We start from the raw sequence: 12,148 nt of genomic DNA, 5'->3' as shown, positions 1-12,148 counted from the left end.
TAAGACATGTTTTTGTATGGAGGGTCACAAATTGTTTTTTTTCCTTTCTTATTAGGTCGACAACTATTATGCATCCTGTTTTTATACCAGACAGCTGTAACGTCTGAGCCATTAAATGCCTCTAGACAACTTAACATCTCTAGCATAAAAACAACCATTTCTGTGATCTCATTGTTGTCACTGGTGTAAACCAGGCTCGTCTCTGCCTTTGATTTCTTTATCAAAAATTAGGCTTTTACGCAGTGCAAGCAATAATGGCAACAAACAACATTAGAGACATATACTAACCCAGACATCATCTTCACCCTCTGGCTCTGTGGGATAGTATGGGCCTAAGCACTCCACATGATATCCACGCTGGCAGCGATCACACATCAAAAGCTGAAAAGGAAAAGGAATAATTTAACACAAGAAACACAACCTCATGCTTAGGCAGCAGATGCATAATATAAGCAATTTACTTAGGAAAATTTTTGGGTAAGGGTAGTTCCGAAAAAAAAAAACTATTGTTGGTGACTGACATTTGGACAACCTTAGTAGATGTCATCTTAAGAGTCAAGTGACTTGACTCTGAATATGACTTCTGCTCTGATTGTCGAAATATCAACCACCAACTATTCAGAACTATCATCACCCGGAAGAACACATCAGACAAACTATTAATATGCCTAGGATCAAACCAATTTCTATATCAGAAAAAGTGGTGTGATATGCCTAAGTAGTTTTGTATGTCAAGCCTTAAAAAGCTGAGTCTACCTTTCTGAATAACCTCTTTACTGCTGCTTGCTCAAGCAATCCTACATCTCTGTTCCATTAACCTCTTCACTACCAACCCCTCTGCTCTACTCAGTGTCAAAGCTGACATGCATTATTAATGATTAAACAGCTTTTGAAAGCCTCCCACTATTCTGCATATAGTTTTCCATAACGCTCTCACCAGTGGATTATTTTTTTGGCCTCCCAAGTTCTCTGCTTAATATCCTTTTCACATTCGGCATTTAAACATCTCATATTTGCGCTGATTTTACACGTCTAGCAAATAATTTATTCGGTCACAAAGAAGAAAACAAAGATGGCGGACAGATTACAGAGAGGCAGGGTTTTGGAGACTGATGACGAGTAGTTACCAGGCTAACAAAAGTCTTTCAGGGTCTCAACTATGGTCTTCATTTTATTGACATACTCAGTACGTCATATAGGCACATGAAGTACAGAAATCATGACATACTCAGCACGTCATAGTGGCAGTAAAGGGGTTAAGTGTAACTTTAAGTAATATATTATTCTGAAATTAACAGGGCTCAAAAAAGTACTGTCTGGTCATGTGCAACAAGTAGATTTTCCCATTGGGCAAGTAACTTTTCATGCTTACTTACTAAATGGGCAAGGGCCTAGGCAATTCATCTGCCTGGTGAATCTTACTGAAAAATATACTAAAACAGGAATGCAACTGCTCTGCGCACGCAAAACTTAAGAGCTGCTTGTTTGAAAGGCAGGCAGGAATTAAAGCTTTTGTCAAACCCTGAAATTTAAGACCTAATTTTGCATACCTTGTCTTGATATCCACAGACACTACAACTACTGCAATTGTCACAGCACCATGTACTTTCATCTACTGGCTCCTCATCAAGACAAAACCCATGGAAAGGCTCGGCACAGACTCTACAGTAAAACATCTAGAAAAAGAAAAAAAATTAAAAATGTACCCTCAAAGTCTGATCCAGCATCAAACACACAACTTCCCTTTACTTGACTTCTTTACATTTCTTACAGTAATATTTTGAAGAATTCAGAAATATGTTTATCCTGTAACCCCTTTAAACCCCGATGTCAACATACAAATTTTCCAATTTCCCAAAGTACCAGATGGGATAATATGGTTCTACAACAAGGCAACTCTTCAACTCTACGTTTTCAACCATGCAGGTCGAAAGAAGTAGAAAGGATCCTAAAGAGAAGGGAAGCCTTGAGCCAAGTGGACCATACTGCTGGAGCTTATCCCTGTTTCGATAGCGTTAGGCGGCTAGGAATTATTTCTACTCCTGCCTGGATGGGATGAGAGTACCCCCCCCCCCCAGCATTATTTCGCTGGTATGCATTTATACACCTGGATGGAGAGAGGCACAATCAGAGTAAAGTGTCTTGCCCAAGAACAAAACACAGCAACCCCAGCAAAGGCTCGAAACCCGGCCTGTTCGAACCCGAGTCTGGGGCCCTAATCATTAGGCCACCATGCCTTCTAGAAAGGATCCCAAAGACAGACAGTTCTTCGTAGTAGATAAAATATGAGCGGGAGATCTGTATGGGCGTTTACAATGGCGAGCCGATAGGCGAGCCATTGTAAACGGCCATACAGATCGGACGCAAATATTTTATTCTACTTGTGAAATGAAAACAATAAATTGAACGCAAAGTATTGTTATGCGAATCAGTAGAGATCTGTATCAAAAGTTAATGAATACTAATTAGCTGAGCAGGAGTTTGTATCAAAAGTTAATAATATTGTTTGATTTGTATTGGGGTTTACAGTTGTGTACATGTGATCTGAGTACTGTGCTGGGATTGGTTTGCACCCTCATGATTAGTTAATGAATTTTACAATGTTAAATACAGATTTCACATTCTCCCACCAAGTACAACAAGAAAACTACAATGTCCTGTTAGGAGAATTTCAGTTGAAATCGGTTAAAAAACAGCATACAAAACCAATAAATTTACTAACCTTTTCTTTGCCCTTGCTGCCGCAGAGAAAACAGAGTTCCTTTATCACACTGGGCACACCAGCTGTGAAACAAACTGCAAATCCTTCCTTCCATAATTCTTCCTCAGTACTGTTATCCTGTTCAAATAAAATACATTTATTATTAACTACGCTTAATGGAGTACAAAATAACACACAAAACAAGTAGAAATATTGTTTTGACTGGCTTAACGGGCTCTGTATAGCCCTCTTATTCCTCCTGACTATGTGAATGTTTCCCTGACTGTACATTTTTACTCCTTATTTGGTAACTCTCCAGTCAGACAAAGACTGAACAACTCATCTATCAAGGATAATTCTTTTTTTCATTCTCTCCCTTCCAATACATTTGTCTTTGTTAACAATGCACATGGTCTTCCAAATATGGGAGGTCCCATACCGTAGAATTCCGGTTATAAGCCCTGGGCTTATACAACTTCGTAAGGGGTTTTGGGTGGGCTTATAAGCGGAGGGGCTTATATCCGGGAGGGCTTATAAGCGGAATGAAAAAATCGTTTCAAAACGACCCCCGGGAGTGTTGATGGAAATACGTTTTTAAGTTAAAAACACATAATAAAGCAACATTTAGCCCTATTCAGTACTGTCATCTGGTAGAGGGGGGCTTATATCCGGGGGGGCTTATAACTGGATGTATTTTTTTGTTTCCAGGATGATGGGCCTATAACCGGGGGGGCTTATAAGCGGGGGGGCTTATAACCGGAATTCTACGGTATATGGACATGTACTAAAACCCGAAAAAACGAAACAAAACTACTGAAACCAAACGACCGAAAAGAAACTGCCGAAACAACAAAACGGCTGAAACAAGCGAAACAAAATGAAATCAACGAAACAAGCAAGACCCATTACAATAGTTATTATTGAGAGCTAACCGTAAACAGGCTAACTAGAGTGCTTTCCTAGTTAACCAAAGTTCTGTTCAGGCTAAAGGGAGTGCACCTCCCACTCCGTTTAGCCTAACTAGCTCTCCAGTTAGCCTAAATAACACTTCAGTTAGCCTGAATAGCACTCCGGTTAGCCTGTTTATGGTTAGCTCTCAATAATTTTATTGTTAGGTTTTGCTTGTTTCGGTGATTTTGTTTCGTTTCGCTTGTTTCGACCGTTTCAGTTGTTTCAGAGGTTTTGTTTAGGTCATTTTGGTGGTTTTGTTACGTTGTCTGGGGTTTTAGTACATGCCCCATAAATGGCAGCTACCTCACACAACTGTGGCCTGCCAACCCTCCAAGTTTATTTTTTTTCCTTAGTGGCCATTTGGCCACCGACTGCTCAGGTTTGGTCGTCAGTGAAAAATTTTAGTCGCTAAATTAAGCTCACGCTTTCAATCCTTCTTCTCAATTTTAGTCGCCAGGCTGGTGACTTTGGTTCTAATTTAGTCGCCAGCTCCAAAATTTTAGTCGCCATGGCGACTAAAATGGTCTCAACTTGGAGGGTTGCCTGCTACAGTATTTTGACTCACCCTACAGGCTTGCCAAAATGTTGCAAGACTCGTAAAAATGCACAGCGATACTACACACTAAAAGATCCAAATTGAATACAAAACCTGAACAATAATATTATGGTAAATTTAGGGTTTGAACACTGTTTGTTATCTCACTTTCCATGACTTTTCTACGAACCGAAGCTGACAAGTCAGACAAAAGTTGATAGATTACAGAAGCTGTTTGCAATGAGTTGGGAATTTTGGTTTTTTTTTAACTTAAATTTAACTTTGCTGTTACATGTACAATAGTCCACAACTGATGCTTATTTTCCAGATATACCTATAGTAAGTACTTTCTGCATGCAGAAAAATGCGATCAATCAATCAATCAATCAATGTTTTAAAAAATTTAAACTCACACTCCAAGGAAGTTTGACTAGAGGTCTGTTGTCTAGTAGCCCTTGTCTTTTGCCAGAAGATGCCTTCACTGTAGCAGCAGGCTTCTTGGTGGAGGGCAGCAACTGGTTTTGACCTTTCTTAGAGTTCTTAACCTTAAGGGTAAGCTCACTCTTTGGTGGCAGTTTTTTCTTCACTGGCACATTAGAATCGGCTGTAAAAATAGAAATATTAGTCACCCAGCAGGATTAGTTATATTATGCAACTAATATAAATATTAGTTAGTAATGTAAGTTAACCCAAAGTCTGCATACAAGCCTTGTGGCCCAGATGGCTGGAGCTTATCCTAGTTTCCCTAGCAAGAAGCCACTACTAAGGGGACGTATTTCAATTCTGCGGTGTTAGTCCATCATAGGGTTACCCCAGAATACAACTAGGTTATTATAACGGTGGAATTTTGCAAGCAGCCAAGCAATTTGGGTTTATCTTGTGTTTCAAGCCTTTGGGCAAAAAATTATATTTAGCACCAAAAAAAAAATTAATGAATTCATTCACTGCCCATTTCTTTTCCTGCCCAATCACAACCTACAGTTTCCAAAGTTTACATGATAACAACTTTCAGTGTTATATAAAAGTTGGCAAAATACAATTATAATAACCTTTCTGGGCTCTCTTGACAGGTTCATCCTTTAGCTTTGGAGGTTGCGGATTGACGCACTTGCGTTTCCTGGAATTCAAGATGAAAGACTTTATTTTTAATGGCAAACAAAATAATTTTGGTCAATTCCAGATCTGTACTGAATGTACATGTACCAGTTGATTTTCATAGTATATAGCTTAATCCTGTGTTGTTGTTTGATCATTTTATGACAAAAAAAAATTCTTTTCATCTTTCTTAAGGCACATGTATGTACTTACACACAAGATTGCTTGCTTGTGCCTGGTCCCCCAAACTTGGGCTTGTCCCTGTAAAGAAAATGCAGTATTGGTTAAAATAATACTCCATTGAAGTAATGTTCTTCATGGATTTACACCGGTATTTTCCCTTTGACTACTCATGATCAATTTTCATTCACATGTCACAAGGGAACAGAAGCCAAAGCCGATTCCAAAAATTTTATAGTACACACATAATTGTGACATCTCCATAACATGAATTCAACTTGATTTCTGCTAATGTGACTAGTCTAAGACATAAACTTCAAACTACACAACATAGGAAATGGAAATGGCTAGGTCACACCCTAAGGAAGCCTTCTTGTACCATCACCAGGTAAGCTTTAACCTGAAATCCTGAAGGGAGTTGAAAGAGAGGTCATCCACAGAACACCTCGAGACGTTCGCTAGAACAGAGAACAAGTCCATGGGCAAAAGTTGGTACCAGCTAGAGAGGGATGCACAGGACAGAAAGCTATGGCTAAAGACTGTTGATGGTCTATGCTCTTGAGAAGGAGTGAATGGTGAACTATTACACAACATAGTACTTTTCACTAGACTGTTGATGGTCTATGCTCTTGAGAAGGAGTGAATGGTGAACTATTACACAACATAGTACTTTTCACTACGACAAGCACACAAACTTACTTGCACCAGCGACAGTCACCACAGTCATCAGTGATTCTGCAGCCTCTACAGTTGCCGCAGCGGATTCGCCTCCTTCCTGGAACCAGAGGAGCGTGGTCCTTTCCCTTCTTTCTCACACCAATCTTCTTGATGATTTTCACTACCTTTGTTTTTGTTTCTCCACTCTTTGTTCGTATTTTCTTTACAACCTTGATAACTTTTTTCACTACTCTTTCCGTCGGTTCTTGTTCTTCTTTCTGCTGTTCTATCTTGAGATCTTTTTTGACTTGTGAAAGCGGCTTACTGCTATCCTCATCCTCATTAGAGCTCGGCATTTCATCTTCATTTTGTACAGCTTGCAGCCTAGATAAAGTCTTTTTTGCACTAACTCTTTTTTTCTTTACTGCTGCTGGTCTTACAGAATCTTGGTCTTCATCTACGCCTTTTTCAACTTCTTCTTGACTCTGTCTTCTTGATCTTGGACGACTGCTCATTTCACTTCCTGAATCTCTACAGATTTCACTCTCCTTTGTCTTCTGATCATTGGAATTTCTTCTTATTTCACCTGCAGTAGTCTCATCTTCCATCGCCCCATCTGCCGTTGTTTCAATGTCCATTTTCTCTTGTAATTCTTGTAATCGTTTTGATTTGAACACGTACCTGTTAGCTGAGCTGGGTGTTTTTCTATTAGAAACTTCACTACCTACAGATGAAACCTCTGAAATCGATGAAGCATCACTAGCTTGATCTTCCGAGTCTCTAGTCTTTTTCCTAATTTTCATCCTCTCGGATTTCTTCATATCTTTATTGTCTAACGCATTCCCATTAAGTTGTGAAGCCTGTGATGAATTGGAAGTTCTAATATTTTTTGCCCTTTGTCCATGACCAGGGAATTTTGCCTTTTGATAAGTACGATTCCTTGCATTCATGACATTTTTTATTCTCTTTACGTTTTTAAGCCGTACTTTCCTTTCCCTTGAAGAATCTTGAGAGGACATGTCCATGAATCCAAATTGAGAGGCCTGAGAAAAAAAAAGACAAATTAGTGTAAAGGCTACTGGTAATAAAGATAAATACACTGAAAAGTTCATTCTGTGAAAACAGTAAAATTATTGGACAAGATAAAGAATAAGGCCTGAAGTACACTAGTTTAACTTTTTGTTTGGGAGAAATTTAGCCATAATGGTTGCTACCAAGGTATATCGTATGTACCTCGTTGTTGTCTCATCGCATGTAAGTGTCGACAGCTTGTTTGCGTCTGCAGTACATCAGCCCAGAAGGCCCAACAGCACATTTTGAGATCTCACACTATTAGCTTTTTACCAACAACCCCCAGTCTTGTAGCAGACTTGTAATTTTGGTAATTGGTAATTTTGGGTTTTTTATTGACTGACATAAAAATTAAGAGTCCCAATTTTTTTGGTTATATGATGCTAATGTAGTGCTCACATTGCTCTTGTCACTTGACACTTCACAGTACACGGAGTTATATACCCAGCAGCCTTTTTTCACAATATGGCGCGCTTGTAACATGCTTTTTTGAGAACGAACGTCTGACGATTGTACCCATGACACAAATTAATGAAATGAAAAATAATGTTACAGTTGAATGCTGTTCCTACCTTCACCTCAGTAGCACTAAGTGGCTGGATTTCAAATCCTGTGGGTGACTCTGTTAAAAACAAATTTATATTGAAAATGAACATTAAATAAGCTAATATTATATGACTGTATAATTAAGTGGACAAGTGCATCTGACTTGCAAATAAGAGTTATAAAGCACCAAAAAAAGTTGCAAAGAAAGCCAAGAAAAGACATCTGATTATTGGCCTTTAAAAACAGCGCTCAGGTTACAATAACCAAAACCATTATGCCAGTTGCTGTAGCATGAAGCCACTATGAGTAAAAAAAAAAAAAAAAAAACCAAAACCCCCCAACCCAAAAAACAAAAAAACAGAAACGAATCTACTCCCTATTCTCCTGGCCCCAGTTGTTCAAAAGATGAATAACGCTATCCACCTGATAAATCACTATCTGGTGGATAGTGCAGTATGTTTAGTTAACACTTATCCACGGATAGTAATCTATCCAGTGGATAGTGTTATCAACCCTTTGAACAACTGAGCCCTGGATGGGGTGCTTCTCCATCAAAGGTTACCCAATCTCCCCCCCCTCCCCCTAAGAATTTTTTGTTGGGTTACCCTTACGATTTACTGGTGCCCAATTTTGCCCCACCTGCCCGCCTCCCTGGTTGGGCAGAAGCACTGTGATAGTAACACCACACACTGACCCTGATAATTGCTTGAACCCAGACTGCTCTATCTGGAAACCACAAGCTCACTATTTGGACAATGGTGTTCCTCTGGCTCCCAGTTGTCCCAAAAAAAAAAAAAAAAAAAAAACCATAAATAATATCATTATCATATTACACACCATTTGGGAAGACATAGATTCAATTTGTTGAAGCTATACTGTTTTTAATTTATAATTAAGATTTTTTATTATTTTGTCCATAAATAATAGAAATTTAGAAGTCTTATGAATCTTTAATGATGAGATAATAAAATTAAGTTGCTCCCCTAGTGTAATATTCAATAATTATTGTAATTTTATAGTTTAGTTATTTGTTATAGAAGATAAATTGTTTGTTAATAAAATTTAATTCAAGCAAAAGAACACAAATATTTTTTTAAACCTTATAAAAGCAATCTTAAAGTATTGTTTTATTCTACCGTCGCTTGCATCTAAGCGTGAACACGAGCCGCCGAAACATGATCTAATGCTCACCATAAACACTGAGAACAGACGAAACTTTGCACCAGAAGTGATTCAAGTGAACCTGCAAATGCATATCGACACAGATAGAGATCAATTTGACGGAGGAAGGCCTTGAGATCCAATCTTTCCCCATTTCGACTGTTTCGAAACTGGAATGTGTTGAAGTTTCGGCGCGAAAGTTGCCGTTACGGTCTGCAAAACTTCAAACGTTTGATGACCAATCATGTCACGTTTGATACTCAATTAGATCATGTTTCGGCGGCACGTGTTCATGCTTAGATGCAAGCGACGGTAATACACATGCAGATTAACTGTAACCTGCGCAGACTCTGTGTAAAAATATATTTTAAAATCACTGAAATCTGTAATAAATCATGTTTGTTTGAATAAGTTGTCATTTTACAAACGAGGGAAATATTGAGAGCAAATAACAAAATTTAAACTAACACCCCCTTTTTCCAGAAGTCAGCCAAAAAAAGGAATTACGGACTCAACTTCTAATTCGCATGTTGTGCCTTTTCACAAATGGCCGACCTTCAGCACATTTCTTATCATATTGGGAGAATTTGGTATGACATCAAGACAAACAAGTTGATGATGTTTTTTTAATTCCTATCAAAACACTGTTTGAGAATCCTATTGGCATGGTTAGGTTAGAAGTATTAATTAGATTTCGATCACTTCAGGGTAGGGTCGGGGGGGAGAGGGAGGGGGATCACGACAATGAATCATGTCTTACTTCCAACTTCTAATCCTCAAATAATTAACTACAGAAAACTGCTTTGAAAATAAACCACCTACTTAAATGCAAACAAAACACTTCAATTATTACAAACAATTCAGATACCTGGATTATTCACGTAGACTCGTTGATCGCCTGGTAACTCCATTTTTTCCAATTTCACCTCTGCCAATCGAAGGGTTTTGTTAGGGGGAAATTCGCCATCTTCCAAACGCCTTTTGTTTGCTGCTCGATGATTCGATGGCCCAGCTTTCGCCTCGTCTCCCCTGCCTTTATATTTTGGCGATGTAACATCGTCGTAATCTAGCTTTTTACTTTTCACGACTCGTCCAGACCGCGATCGCACTTGTTGGTCCTCTTTAGCTTTGTTTACCGCGTCCAATTTTCTTTGCTTGCGAATTCGCTGGCCCTCCTTCGCCTTTGCCAACAACTGTTTCGCCAGAGGAACAGTTTTCCTTTTATTATGAGGAAATAAATGGACCTCCAATGCGTTAATCGGTAAGTAACGATTGCTGCCTTCTCGCTGGTCAGGCTTTTGGACGCGCGGTACAAAATTCGCCCTCACTTGGGTTGTTGATTTCACATTCGGTGACGGACAAGCTTTGTCGAACTCAAGCGCTGCAGGTCCCGCGAATCTTCTCTCGTACGAATCTCTTTTTCTGTACTGCTTAGCGTAGACATTTGGACTCGAGGACGTCGCAAATGGCTTATTTTCCGTTTCTTTCCCGTTACTTTTACGCTGAGGGGATTCAGCTCTGCGCACTTTAGCCGAATTGCCGACGGAATATCGCGCTTGTCTATCTCGAGCGCCATCTTTTCGATAGCTCACTCTTTCGCTGCCATCCAGATAGCCTTTGACAGAAAACGAACGATATGCCTTGAGACCCAAATCCTCCGCTCGAAAGCCATAAAATTCTTCTTCCTATAACCCAAGAAAATCAAAAGATAAGAAGGTAATCAAACTCGATTACTGAAAGAACTGAACGGCCCGCATAAACAAAACACTGAAATAAGCATGCATTTGGTAAACTGTTTGAAGCACCTCTTCATCGGAATCTCCAAATATTTCGCGATATCTTCGAAGGCTGATGGAAACTGGTCCCTTCACTGAACTCTCTGGCTTTTGGACTAACTGCTCCGTCTTTATCCGTTTGGACATGTTAAATTTCTTCTTTTTCTCGGGCACACATCGGGCCTTGTTAGTTCCAGGATATTTCATTCGCGCCATCTTGCCTCGCTGTGCGCATGAGTACACATCGCTTCACACGTGCTTCCACGACCGCACACGATTATGGGAGAAAACAGAATAAACAAATAGTTTTTGACAAATTTGGCATCGATTTATATTATTGCTAACACTTCTCCGAAGCCTGGAAGAGAATTAAATGAAAAATTCAAACGCGCTCAAGGGACAAACTATCGGACTTCAACAGACTTCACTTTCTGTCGATTGAGTGACCAGGCCTAATGGGTATTCCCCAAATGTCGCGCACATCCGGCGTCAAGTGTTTTTGCGCGAATCGTCGTCGATTTCGATAACTCAGGACGAACTAAAAGCTGTATCAAGCTAATAGGGGCAGTATGAGTTTCTAAGCCACCACGAAAGCGTCATCCAAGCGATTTTACGAAGGCTGTAATCAGGATTCAAAACTTTTACGCGCTGGGCATCGCGTGACTTTGCGCACGATAAAATATGGCGCCACATTGCGCCAAAGTCAATCGATTTGTTCTACCCAATCTCAGATTGCATTCAATTCGTCTTGAGACTAAAAAGAATCATCCTTTTACGATACATAGTTTAAAAGTACTTTCTTGAGCCTTTTTTTATACAATATAACTTCCATAACATGTTCCTTGGCATCCTTGCATTTGGCGCGGGGTTTTCCCAGCAACGCGAACCGGGCGCCACACTCGTACGTACTCGTCCGTTGCCCGCGAAACCGTTTGAATCAGAAAAGGCATTCTCCTGACGTCTATATTAATAAACATGGCTCTAATAGTAGCAGCAATGACTTTATAGTAGTAGGTGGTATCTGTCGCACAAAGTCCATAGATTTAGCACGTTGTAAAACAGCGCGCGCAATTACGGTATAAGCTGAAGAGTTCTATTCAAGCGGCCATACAACGGCATTGCTTTTGTCCCCAATCCATGTATACATGTATACCCCCCCCCCTCTCCCCCCCCAAAGTACCTGTTTGTATTGTCGTTTGATCGCGTGAAGAAATTCGAGGAAATTGGAAAATTGTACTTAGATTGAACAACAGTCTATGCACGCTCTATCTGCACTGATCGACAATGACTCTGCTTGAGAGACTTAGTTCAGCATTTGCCGTACAAAATCATCTAACATCTAACGCAAAAGCTGGCCAGTGATCGCCATCGATTATGCGGGAAACCAGTTTAAAAAGCTACTCTTCTTTCTTTGACAAAGTATGGCAGATTCTTTACGCATGTTAAGTCTTTGATCTGACTTTCCGGCTTATGTCG

The 12,148-nt window shown here is 39.7% G+C and overlaps 1 protein-coding gene across 1 annotated transcript in view; it reads right to left on the bottom strand.

The window, feature by feature from the left end:
• The window catches only part of LOC144663363 (histone-lysine N-methyltransferase 2B-like), a 34,765-nt gene extending 23,357 nt beyond the window's left edge, over positions 1-11,408 (bottom strand). Inside the window, exons 1-10 of the mRNA XM_078524271.1 lie at positions 10,703-11,408; positions 9,766-10,582; positions 7,763-7,812; positions 6,162-7,162; positions 5,496-5,543; positions 5,237-5,304; positions 4,601-4,791; positions 2,723-2,839; positions 1,551-1,676; positions 289-381 (exon numbers count right to left, since the gene is read on the bottom strand). Of these exons, the coding sequence (XP_078380397.1) occupies positions 289-381; positions 1,551-1,676; positions 2,723-2,839; positions 4,601-4,791; positions 5,237-5,304; positions 5,496-5,543; positions 6,162-7,162; positions 7,763-7,812; positions 9,766-10,582; positions 10,703-10,888 (2,697 nt within the window). The 5' untranslated portion in view covers positions 10,889-11,408. The remainder of the gene's footprint in view (positions 1-288; positions 382-1,550; positions 1,677-2,722; positions 2,840-4,600; positions 4,792-5,236; positions 5,305-5,495; positions 5,544-6,161; positions 7,163-7,762; positions 7,813-9,765; positions 10,583-10,702) is intronic.
• Between the last annotated feature and the right edge of the window lie 740 nt (positions 11,409-12,148).

This window comes from Oculina patagonica, chromosome 8 (genome assembly GCF_052425735.1).
Source record: "Oculina patagonica isolate OP01 chromosome 8, crgOcupat, whole genome shotgun sequence".
NCBI lineage: Eukaryota > Metazoa > Cnidaria > Anthozoa > Scleractinia > Oculinidae > Oculina > Oculina patagonica.
Note: the sequence above shows the minus strand (reverse complement) of the source record. Positions and strands in the feature narration are given on the sequence as shown.